At 39.7% G+C, this 13065-nt stretch overlaps 1 protein-coding gene across 1 annotated transcript in view; it reads right to left on the bottom strand.

Annotated features, from left to right (window-relative positions):
* PTPRF (protein tyrosine phosphatase receptor type F) overlaps positions 1–13065 on the bottom strand; it is a gene marked incomplete at its 3' end in the record, with an annotated part of 545489 nt that overhangs the window by 27099 nt on the left and 505325 nt on the right. The window contains exon 23 of the mRNA XM_083360223.1: positions 11050–11147. Within this exon, the coding sequence (XP_083216349.1) occupies positions 11050–11147 (98 nt within the window). The remainder of the gene's footprint in view (positions 1–11049; positions 11148–13065) is intronic.

Genomic DNA, 13065 nt, shown 5'->3' with positions numbered 1-13065 from the left:
AAACCACGAATGATCTCACCCAGCGGTTTCATATAGATGTTGAACAGGAGAGGCGAGAGAACCGACCCCTGAGGAACTCCACAAACGAGAGACCTAGGGGCCGATCTCTGCCCCCCTGCCAACACCGACTCCGAGCGTCCCAGGAGATAGGAGGAGAACCACTGAAGAACTGTGCCTCCCACTCCCAATCCCCTGAGACGCCGCAGCAAGATACCATGGTCGATGGTATCGAAAGCCGCTGAGAGGTCTAATAGGACTAGGATAGAGGAATGTCCCCTATCCCGCGCCCTCCAGAGATCATTCACCAGAGCGACCAATGCCGTCTCCGTGCTGTACCCGGGCCTGAAACCCGATTGGTAGGGGTCCAGATAATCCGCTTCATCCAGGACCAGAGGGAGCTGATGCGCCACCACACTCTCAACAACCTTCGCAAGAAAGCGAAGGTTGGAGACTGGACGAAAGTTGTTCAAAACGGCTGGGTCCAGGACAGGCTTCTTGAGGAGAGGTCTCACCACCGCCTCCTTCAAGACGGCGGGGAAATAACCCTCACTCAAAGAAGCAGATATAACCGCCTGGAACCAGCCTCGTGTCCTCTCCCTAGCTGCATAAACCAGCCAGGAAGGGCACGGGTCCAACAAACATGTGGAGGAGCTCAGCCTCCCCATAATCCTGTCCACTTCATCAGGGGTCACAGAATCAAACTCTTCCCAGATAACATTGACAAGACCGCCCGTGTCCTGATCGCCTGACTCTGCCCAGCTGGAGTCCAAACCGGTCCGAATCCGAGCGATTTTATCCGACAGATGATGACTAAATTCCTCGGCACGACCTTGCAAGGGATCCTCTCTCACCTCCTGATTGAGAAGTGAGCGAGTCACCCTAAACAAGGCGGCCGGGCGATTATCTGCGGACGCGATGAGGGTGGAGAAGTAATTACACCTCGCCACCCTCATCGCTGCGAGATAAGACCTAATATAGGTTCTTAACCGCAATCGGTCGGGTTCGGATCGGCTAGACCTCCAGCAGCTCTCTAGGCCCCGTTTCCGGCGCTTCATCTCCCGGAGCTCCGCGGAAAACCATGGAGCTCGCTGGGATCTGCGCCGGGTCAGGGGCCGCAAGGGTACAACCCGGTCAAGTGCCTCAGTGGCTGCCCTTCCCCAGGCTTCCACTAAGGCATCAGCCGAGCTGTGAGCAGTGGAGGCAGGTGGGGACCCCAGCGCCGCTTGGAATCTGTCAGGATCCATTAAGCGTCTGGGGCGGTACCATCTAATTGGCTCCGTACCCCCACGGCGGGGGGTGGCAAAGCGGAAGACCAGCCGCAGGAGATGATGATCGGTCCATGACAGGGGCATAATAAATGGAGAGCCCCCACCTAGATCATCCAACCACCGTGTACAGACTGCCTTAACTGCATGTTTCTTCGTTCATTTCTGCTATAAAAATTCAACTCTTTCCTTCCTTTACAAAAATAGAGGGGTTTTTTTGCTTCCTTTTCATCCAAACTCTTGTGCTGTGATTAGAGAAAAATGCTTTATTTAATACAAAAGCAGCATTTTTAAAGAAATATGAACCCAAACCTACAATTAACTATTCATCAACTGAAGTTCAGTGTATGTATAGTTTTATACATATGAGGAATTGGGTAGTATTTTAATTATAATGAAAACTGCCACCTTATCTTTCTTGTTTGCATTCAGTGATTGAAATGGGTTGCACATGTTTCGATCATAAGAGGAACATCTACCAGATTTTATATATAAAAATGTTTGCCAAAACTGTCATTAAAATAAGCCAATACGAACATATGAATGTTTCAGTTTCAGTTTCAGTTTCAGTTTACAGATTTCCTACATAACTAAGGAGGGGGGGGGGAAGGCAATGTAACTCCAGGGGCTGCATTTGGTAGCTTTTTTTCTCTCATTCCAGAAAAAAAGAGTTTCTGATAATTGGGGCATACTGGCAAGGCTTCTTCTGCTGTATTTATCAGGACAAGCTTAGTGGTTCCTTAGATAGTTAGATTTTAAGTTGTTTAGGGCTTTAAAGATCAACATCAACATTTTCAATGCATACGGTAAGCAAATGGCAGCCATTGATGATCTTTTCCTTTTTTTTTCTTTCAGTCTTGTTCAATGCTTACTGACATATACTTGTCAATGCAGTACTTTATTTCCTTTTCTGCAACTCACACTGCTCAATGTCTGCATTCTGTACTTTTCTATTGGATAGCTGACCTATTCTTTGTGGTATCTTACTTTCTAGCAAGTCACTTATTTAGTATATACTCTATTTCAGACATGTCAAACACAAGGCCCGGGGGCCAGATGCGGCCCACGAAGTGGTTTCATGCGGCCCGCAAAGCCATCCTGGAAACAGTGAGGGAACGGCCCCCTCTGCCTTGGCCCTGGCCCAGAGACCCTCCTTCTGCCAGAGATCCTCAGATCTGTCCCACTCCTGCCCAGGCTCCCATAGGCACCCTTGATGCAAACGATGTAGAGCTGGCCACGCCCACCCAGTAGGCCATATGCACTCTAGCCACACCCACCCAGTAGGCCACGCCCACCCTGGCCATACCCACCCGACCCCCTGAGGGCAACCGCAATGCTGATGCGGCCCTCAATGAAATTGAGTTTGACACCCCTGCTCTATTTGGTCTTTCAATCACATTTCTAAAGGATTTCAGTACAATTTTCCATCTGCCTTTAACTCACTCGCCTCTATTGGATCTTTTCCATTATTTATTCTTAAAATTTAATTATCAATACATCTTCTTGTTATTTTTCTGATCTGAAAAATATTTTCTTTTTATTAAAAATGTCTTTTTGCTGACATTCTTGATTGAAGGGCTTCTCCTTAGCCTGTTCAACCCTGAAAGTCTGCTTTCATTTGTGGAACACCTTTTTTGCTGCTTAAAACTCATTTTTTAATTTCTGTTTCGCTATCATGACAGTTTGTGCTGAAAGCCACTAGGATTTATCTTAAATCCTCTGCTTCAGTTCTCCACAGAGAAGACACTCCACACTTTATTCCCACAGCACTCAAGCATGTCCTTTATTTTTTATAAATGTTATTGATTTTTAAAAATTACAATCTTTAGAGCTAAGTAAATAACATGTTGTCTGGGTTTACATATTTAACATTAAGTTCTTCAATATAGATCTATTCAGTACTGTACACTCCGGTATTTTTTTCCCTTGAACTTCCTTTCTTCCCCATATTTTTTTCCCTTTTTCCCTCATTGAACACTTACAATTCTTAGTACTATTGATGTGTACAAAATTAAATATAGACATCTTCATATTTCACTAATATTATAGAAATAACAATATCAATTCATAATATCCTGTTTTTCATGCTCTTATTTAATGTTTGATTTCCCATCAATATTTACAGTATCTTTATCAGTTATGATTTTCTCAATATTATGTTTACATAGCTAAAAGATTTTTTATTCATACCAATCATCCTCTTTTTTTCCAAATTTCCCATATCAAAAGAAGAAAAACAAAATGCTATCTTAATTCTAAATCCTATCTTCCATTATGAAAATCTAGTTATATCTAAGGTTTCTTTTAATCATATTCAAACAGGTATATTAAACAGATAGTGCCCCCTCTGATAAATCTTCTGTTTTTTAAGTCTAACTCTTGCTTTCTTTCTTTGCCAAGTAGCTTTCCAAGCCAAGGCAATTAAATCGCCCAATTTTTTTCCATATTTTTGTGCAAGCTACTTGGCATAAGAAAGGCAATTTAGATAGAGTATTTTGGGGGGGGGGAACTCTGCCCATCCACATTCCCTAGACCAGGGCTTTTCAACCAGTGGTACGAGTACCACCTGTGGTACACTGGCACCTGGCAGGTGGTACGTGACCATCTTAGAAAAGTGGTAGTGGGGGAGGGGAATGAGCTGAACCAGTGGTAGCACTGCACAAGCCTGAGCGAGAGATGGCTGGAGCTTCTTCAGGGCTGTCAGGGCTCAGTGGAAGCCCCAGGATCGGCACCAGGCTCCAGCTGGAACTTGGCACTGAACCTGGCGCTTCTGAGCCCAGAAGAAGCGCCGATAAGCTGGAATTGTGATTTACATTCAGATGCTTGGCAACTGATTCATATTTATGACAGTCACAGTGTCCCAGGGTCATGTGAAATGACCAAAACCCACTGCAACCACCCAGCAGAGAGGGGGAATAAAAACTAAACACCCCTGCTGCCAATCCTCAACAGAAATGCTCACAACAATGAAAACCTCAGACAGGAGGAAGAGCGCCACCGGGCAGGCAGGCAGGTGTCTTGCTCGGCTGTGGCTTGGGGGGGGCACTTTTTTCAGCGCTATTGTAGCTTCAAACAGTCACTAAGCGAACTGTTGTCAGTCGAGGACTACCTGTACTTAATCACTTTTTCCCTTTTTTTTTTGGTCATCAGGTTTTTGACACCTTGCTAGGTGACTAGTGGTACTCGGATGTTGCCATATCCTAAAGGTGGTACAATGGGTGAAAAGGTTGAAAAGCCCTGCCCTAGACATTTCTCCTGCCCGCTCTATGTTCTGTTTTCTCTAATCTTCTTCCTTGTCCTCAGGTGTATTTTGAAGAAGGAAGTAAGGGATCTTTTGTATTTTTATTGTTATAGGTAGGTCTTGCAGTATTTTATTTGTGTATGGCAGTCCATATTTCCCTTCTCCTATCTCCACTATCTCTAGATCCATTTTTTCTGCTTCATTCTCTGATTTCTGATTTATTTGTTCATACTTTGTAGTCATCTGGGAGCTTTCCAGCTGTAGCTTCAGTTCAGAGATTTGGTCCTTTATATCATCTAGGTTATTTTTCGTCTCATTATTATTTCTTTTTATGTCCTCTTTTTGTACAAAAATTGTTTGATGAATTTGCTGTAACATAAAGAGTATTTCCTTCTAAAAGGTATTTGTTTTTTCTCAAGGCATCATTCAAGGATCTCCTTTAAATGTAGAGAATCTTTCCTTATATGGGTATGTATATTTTCCAGGTGAAAGTTTGTGGATTAACAATTGTAGAAATTTGTATTTTAATTTTTAACGATGGAATTTTGTTTACTGTATTGTTAAAGTTATTTTTTACTTATATGAATTACCCAGAGTTTGTATAATTGGGTAGGACACATATAAAGTAAGATATAGGCTTAAAGTTTTCCCCTGTCCAGTCATGACCGACTCAAGTGGGTGATGCTCACCTCTGATTCTTAGCTGAGGGAGTGTGCATTGTTTGACAGATGTTTCTGTCATCTGTTTCTGACACCAGTATGAAAATGCAGAATGCAATAACCTGTCCTGGCCAAAGCGGTACCTATTTATCTACTCGCATTTTCATGCTTTCAAGCTGCTACCTGTAGGTTGGCAGCAGCTGGGGCAAGTAATGGTAACTCATCCCCTCATGTGGCGCTCAGGTCTCAAACCTGTGCTATCAGCTTTCCAGTTGACAATCTCAGTGTCTTTAACTGCTGAGCTATTGTGCCTCCTCAATGTTAGGTAAAGTATTTTTATATCAGTATTTCATGTTTTTGTCCCCACAATGTGGGGATATTTTGGCTGATAACACTGCTTTTTCTATAGAAAACAGAATCCTGAAGCAAATAATAAAAGTATATCACTCTACTAAATAAATAAATAACCACAATATAACAGGCAGAGAAACTCCCTGTTCCCATTTAATTCTCTGTGCATTCATGTGGTTAGTTAGAAGACGGCCACTGGATGCAGACAAATGTCACATATTTCACTAAATAATCATCTCTCTACTCTCCACAGCCTACCTGGCTTCCCATATTTTACTGAATTATGGCAAGAGATGGCTTTTTCAGTAGTGAATCCTACTGTTACTGCTAATTAAAAAGACTTGTCCTTAGAAATTGTTGGAGATGTTAGAGAAATAGTCAATTCATTTTCTTTACCTATAAATTTGTTGGACATTTTTAAAGGTCATTTATTTCCAGTTCTAATAAATATAGCCAATATTTGCTTGAGCTCGAATTAGAAAGACTGGAGCTAGAAAGCTGCAGATCACAAATATTTGAAGTGCTAATTTTGAGAGATACTGTTTTATTTTACACTATCATTAATGTCTCTTGTAAAAGTGCAGGAAACTAAAACTCCAAATGCTGCTTGCTGCTAACTAATCGTTTCATGTCATACTCATCCCTCCCCTCTGTACATATTCCTGGCTGTCACAGTATCACTGTCTCCATATGAAATAGGCTAATGGATTTGTATGCAGGCACGTAAGAAGATAATCCCAGATTTTTTCATTCAGCCACTTTCTTAATATAGGTGGATCAGCAATGTAAGCATCACAGTTCTCCCAGAATTCCTAGATTTTGCTCCCGCTTTTGATTACTATCCTTTAATTAGCTAGTGCTTCTCTAGAGCTTCTTGGTCCTTATAATTTTGCCTTTTGAATTCAACTAGTAAAGTGTCTTCTGAATCAAGGCAGATATAATATAGCAAGGGGAGATGAGAAGCAGAAGAGAGAAGGAACTATAATGCATATAAAAGGCACATTCTAAATTTATTTTCTGCTTCACCCCATATAATAATAATGACAACAACAACAACAATAGAGTTGGAGGGAACCTTGGAGGTCTACTAGTCCAACCCCCTGCTCAGGCAGGAAATGCTGTACCATTTCAGAAAAATATGTTTACTCATGATTTAAGTCTTCTGCAGCTGAAGAAGACCAAACAGAGTTTGATGCAAGCACAGGAAAACATTTATGTGCAATGGAACTTCCTCTAACACAGCAATTTTTCAAATTAATCATTTTCCTAGTAAATGGTTAATCATAGAGAAACCAGATAGTAAAGACTCATGGCAATTCCTGGGCTCCTCATACCATTACTTTGGATTCCATCACCGCAATAAGAGCATTGCAGTGATTACTGTCAAGTTTCACCTTCGAAATATAGTTATTCAGAACTGTAGGAGATACATAAAATGTAATGTGAGAATGATCAGATTAATACACTGGTTTCAGAGAACACCATCAGAAAGCTGCTGTCATATATTTTTATGTTATGGAATTGTATAGAATTTATTAGAATGAGATATATTTTGATCTTTTATAATTGTGATTTGTTGTAAATCACCTACATGTCTGGTATAAATTGTAGCAAAGGAGGAACAGTCATATTCAAAAAGGTTCAAATATGAAAGAGTTAAAGAGAAATCTAAATCTGATGTGTCAATCTAAGTTGTGGGCAGAGACAAAGCCTAGGGAAATGAAAACTAAGCAGCCAATCAGGAACAGGAAGATTGCTCTGTCAGGTGAACTACTGAAAAGAGGAAGCTCAATTTTGTCTTTCTCATTGCCTTTTCTCTCACAGGAGGAACTGAAGCATGTCTTTCCAGGATTTCTCTGACTGGAGTTAATACTTTGCAATGTCACCTGGGATTCATTTATGCTTTCAGAAACTAAGACAGTGAATTAGGTTCTTTGTACTGTTATGTGTAATTTGGACCCTTGTCCCATTTGATTCCTTCAGGCAGCAAGGAAGACCTGAGTGCCTGGATGGGTACTGTAACACTTCTTTGAGAGAAGCGGTAATGCTGCTGTCCTGTCTCAAAAAATCCATCTGTTGAATCATCCATATTTGAAAACTCTTGTCTTGTCTTTAACTTCTCCTTTTGGAGAAAGATTATAAGTATAAAAGTAGCTCAACTACAGTCAACCCTAGAGGTAGTGGGTACTATATAAACTTTTAGGATTGGTATGGAATGGAAATAATATTGGTCACTCTGTTGGGATGACCTATGCCAAGTTCTGGAGGACGGTGTGTACCACTTTTGGTCTGCTTAGAATTTTTAATACCATGAACCAGAATATCTTTCTGGATCATAGAAAGATGATCTGAAGTTGGAAGCACTGATTTTCAGTTGTTCTACTCCTGTCTCAGTGGTTGGTTCAAATCAGAAGTGGTGACATCATTCAAATTGGTGGGTACCACAAGCTTTGATTCTCTCCCTTCAAATCTTTAACATTTATGTAATGCTGCTGAGAAAAGTCAGCTGTCAGTCTAGTATGCATTATCAGCAATTAGAGAGTAAAAAAGACCACTAACAGATATAGGCAAGATCCATTACCAAAGCAACAAGGTGAAAAATATGGCTTAGGTCCAAATAATACAGAAGGTGTGCAAAAAAGTCTCAGACATGTTGATTTACAGGAGTATAGGATGGGGAAGAGGTAAAGCAGTTAGATTTGCTAGACTGATATTAGCCGCAGACCAGAAAGCAAATCCACCGGAAGACTAAAGTATCTTTATTAAGATTGCTTATGATACAGAGTCTAGGATTTAATTCATGTTTTTTGTCTCATTCTTAAGGACAGGATCTTACCTACCTCTGCCAAGGTCATCCTCTTTATTCTATATAGCAATACTCTGATGTTAGTCAGCTTTACACTGCCATCCTAGGCTGAACCAGAAATATTGTGGAAATCTTAACCTCTTATCTAAACAATGTGATGGTCTGGATGCGTAAAAACTCAGACTAGATCCTAGCAAGATGGAGTTTCTGCTTTTCCAGAACCATTGATGTCCCAGTTGTAGTCCTGGATGAGATTTCCCATTTCTTAAAGGAGATAATTTGCAGTTTGGGATTCCTCAGAAATCTTTTCTAACATCAAAGTTCAGAAGCATGAATACTTTTTCTGTCCTGCTTCTTCAGAATCAAACTTCTGCTTCTGTTTGATGCACCAGGAAAGACAATACTTTGTTTCATTCTGATCCTTGTAGATACAGACACATTTCAGCACTGGACCAGCTTTTCCAAGGCTTTCATCACTATTTGGCCAAGTACTAATGTGTAGTATACTTCTTGACTGCTGATTTCTTTGCCGTTAATACTGTAGTCAATCCTAAAAGGCAAAAGCTATCTACTAGGTCGATATCATTGTCAATTCTAAGGCTGGTTGCCGTACCTGTGGTCATTTATTTGGTCTTTATATTTGAAAGTTAAATGTTTTCACTGTGCTCTTTGAATTTCATTACTAGAGTTAGAGTTTCCAGGTTATTTGCATTTTCATCCATCACAGTAGTGTCATCAGCATAATGCAGGCTATTGACTTTTCTTTCTCTAGTTTTGAAACCACACTCAACTGCTTCCAAGCTAGCTTCAGTATACATTTTGCAAAGAAGCTCAATAAATAAGGAACAAGTATACTGCTTTACTCATTCTTTTGCCAACTTGAAGCTAGAATATTTTGTTATGTTCCTTCCATATCATAGTTTCCTGTATATAGGTTTTCTGTCCATACTGTGGTTTCCTAACCTGTTTATAGAAAATTGAGATGTTCTAGAATTTTTAAGTATTCTTCTGACCTTTTAAAAAGCCAGCTTGGATATCTGGTATCTACTTTTTCATGTTGAGTTCTAATCCGCATTGGATGAGCCTAAGTATTATTTTGCTAACTTGTAGAATTAAGAATATTGCACAAATAGTTGGCAGATTGATTTCTGTTGGCTATAATGTGGTTCTTTGGGTTTGCTGGTGAAACATGGCTAGGACCTTTACTGATTCTTTTGTTATTTGCTGTATTTCTGTAGATATTACATCAATTCCTATAGATTTCCAACGTGGTAATGGCTGAAGTGCTGATCTAACTTAATCTTTCAGAACTTGACCTTCTTGTTATTACAGAACATCTTCTAGTACATCTTGGAAGTTGACATCTACATTGTACAGAATTTCAGTATGTTCCTTCCATCTTTGTTCAATCTTCTTTAATTCAAGTATTATCTGTCTGTTAGTGTCCTTTAGCATACCAATTCAAGGTTGCAACTTCCTTCTGAGTTCAGAGAGTTTTTTGGAAGATGTTCCTTGTTTTTCCATCTCTGTTTCCATCTTTTATGTCTTTACATGTATTGTTGTAATACTGCTTCTTGTCTCTTCTAGCAGCCTTCTGAAATTCCTTCCTGAGAGCTTTGCCTTTCTTGGCTTTGGCTTCTCTTTTCTTCTTGACAATTTCCACTGATCCTTTTGCTTTCTTCTCTTTCTTGATCTTTGGCAATCTCTTTTCAGATTCATCCTTAATAATTTCTTTCAGTTTATTTTACAGTTCCTCTGATTTCCAGCCAAAGAGGTTCAGGACTTTAAGGCAATTCCTGATTTTAAATACTATATGTACCTGTTCCTTAATTATTGCACTGATTGCTAATAGGTTCCCAACTCCAATTCAATTAGCTGTTTTTCACCTTTAAGACTTTACATATTTTTGCTCCAGGATATATTACTGATGGCCTCCTCCAAATGAAATCTACCTAGTCACTTCATGCTTGCAGGAATGCATTCCTGCAACAATTCAGAAGGACAAACGCCTGAAGACAGCTCTTCACTGTGGATACCCTCATACACTGGAACACAATGACACCTGACTTTTGCCTGGAACACCACTTTGGTAAGGTGTTGAAAACTGTTTTGTGGGCATTTAGAATTTAGTAAAGTCATTTATTGTATGAGCGATGTTTTTTTAGAAAATTTTTAATTCGGCTTTTGTTTTGTATCATTGTGCTATTTTTATTCTTCTATGTTATGTAAATCACCCAGAGTCATGACTGAGCTAGGAGGAAATAAGTGAATATTAGAAGACTTGAGAGTGGTGTAACTAGCAGTCAAACAGTAGGTTTTCATAAACTGTGAATATGGATATGATTATCTTATTACGCAGTCAACTACAACATAGACAGTTACTCTTCTTTGGGACAAAGGATAGCCAGTTTAGTTTAGTCTGGAGAACCAGTTTGTTCTAGTCGTTAAGGCACCAGACTAAAAAGCAAGAGACTATAAGTTCAGGTCCTGTCCTAGCCGTGAAAGACAGGTGGGTGATCTTGGGCCAGTCACTCTCTCTCAGCCCAACCCACCACATAGGGTTGTTGTGAAGAAGATAGGAGGAGGAAGAAGTGTTGGATATGTTTGCTGCCTTGAGTTATTTGTAAAAATAATAAAAGGTAGGATATAAATAAATTTAAAAAAAAATTAAAAAAACAAACACTGAACTGTCCCCTCTCTTGCCAACCTCACTCCCAGTCTTCTTACCTCATATTCCTGGGAGAATTTCAGTCCATCATTGGCTTTCAGTCTGTCAATATTGTCAGCAAGGTCTGTTACTGGAATAGGAGGATGGTCACGCATGCCTGTCAGATCAAACAAAACAGAGGGGATCATAGTATCAGGAAGCATAATTGTTTAGCTAAAGGGAGAGATCTTCTTTCATATGTGCATAGTGGAGCTGATGGCAATGTAGAACAGTAGCACAGTGAACGGAACATGAAGAAGTCAATGTGGCATGCGGTGCTCGTACAAAGGCAGAAAGTATCTGTTCATGCTTAGATGAGACAACAATCAACCATGTGGTTTCCAAATATAACAATAGCCTAGAAAAAGTGAAAAGACTTGAGGAGATGCCCATACATGTCCTTCGGCTAAAATAAGGTTGCAGGGATAGCAATAAAGCACAAAGCTGCTGAAGAATAGGACTGTGTCTTCATTTCATATCAGCAATATGCAGTACAGTGCAGAAACAGAAATTGTGAACAGATGCTTGAGGAACAGTTTGCGTTTCTCTCAACAGCTTATTTATCATAAAGTGACTGGGGCAGGCAAGTCGTAAGTATTAGAAGCTAAACTTCCACTGAAGAAGCATCAATAAATCTTATCATTTGGAAAGACTACGTATTAACTTTCTTGAGTATACATTCTGGGTGAGAATATACAGCCAAACAAAACAAACTTACAGAATTCAGTAAAACCCTATTTAATCATTTGAAGAGATGGTATCCTATCCATTTAATGTGAAAGTACCTCACTAGGACAGTTTGCACCATTTGAAGCAAGTTTTGTCATTTGCCGAATGACATTGTTTAGGAAATGATATCGCCCTACAAATAATCTAAATGGACATAAATGACAAAATTGATACAAAGGATATCATTTGTATGTATCATTTGCATAATGACAAATGAGAAGCTATACTTCGAAGCCTTCTTCTAGACAAATTATGCAGTCTAGATGATAAAAGATGTAAAATCAAGGTAAAATCAACATAAATTTAACTGCTTAATTAGACTACTTTTGAGTGCAATGCACTTGTCATTTTTTTCCACCTGAGGAGAAAAGAATTCCTGGGTAGAAATTTGGTCCACTATATCTGAAATTTACAAAATAGGAGTCTGTTACACTGTGGTCTCATTATAATACTAGGCTTTGTTTCCACCCCCGACATCTAATTTTTCCTTTGTTCTTTGGTAATTCTTCAAGCATCAACTTTCATTTCCTTTTCCTCTTTAGAACATGAACACCAAATTCTACAACCCTGTGGGGCCAATCAATTCACAAATATTTCTTTGCCTACATAACATCATAATATCACTAGAATAATGCTTGTTTTATTTGAAGCTGTTTAAGATGGGAGGAAAGAAAGAAAGAAAGAAAAAGAGAGCAAGGAAACTTGGACGGAGAATGTTTCAGCAAGGTATTGCCAAGAGAATAAAAGCTGAAGTGCAGTTCAGGGGATGATTAAGTCTAGGCCTACCCGGACTAATTTTGGGTGGTGAGCGTTTCCACAAAATATTGCAAATTAGCTCCTCATAGCTTTATTAAAGGATTACAATTTCATATTTCAGCCCAGCTAGGAGCTTCAAGATTTCTGACTGCAACTGCTTAGAAGATTGCAAACCTTTAAACTCTTTTTCTTTCTTCCCGAGCATGCTGGAGCATCTTATGTGAGAATCATCAAAAGCTTGTGTTGATGAAACTGCCTGCCTCACTAGAAAGTGGTCATGATATTACTAAATCTGTGGTGAGTGAGAGGTGGACCTTCATGAACAAAAGAAGATGGGAAAGAAGGAGTTGCGTGGAGTGAGAAAAAAGCAAAGCAGGTGGAAAGAAAACTAACTTGATATATTCGGGCAACTGGGGCCACTGGCACCTGTAACAACAGAAATCTCATTACTATTGCTGAAGGCAAAGATAAGGAATAAAAGACGGTCAAAAGGTAATACAAAAGTCCTCATCACCAACTTCAAAATCAAGTTTGAGGAACACAATTTTAGC

This window comes from Vipera ursinii, assembly GCF_947247035.1.
Source record: "Vipera ursinii genome assembly, chromosome: 3".
In the NCBI taxonomy this organism is placed as follows: domain Eukaryota; kingdom Metazoa; phylum Chordata; class Lepidosauria; order Squamata; family Viperidae; genus Vipera; species Vipera ursinii.
Note: the sequence above shows the minus strand (reverse complement) of the source record. Positions and strands in the feature narration are given on the sequence as shown.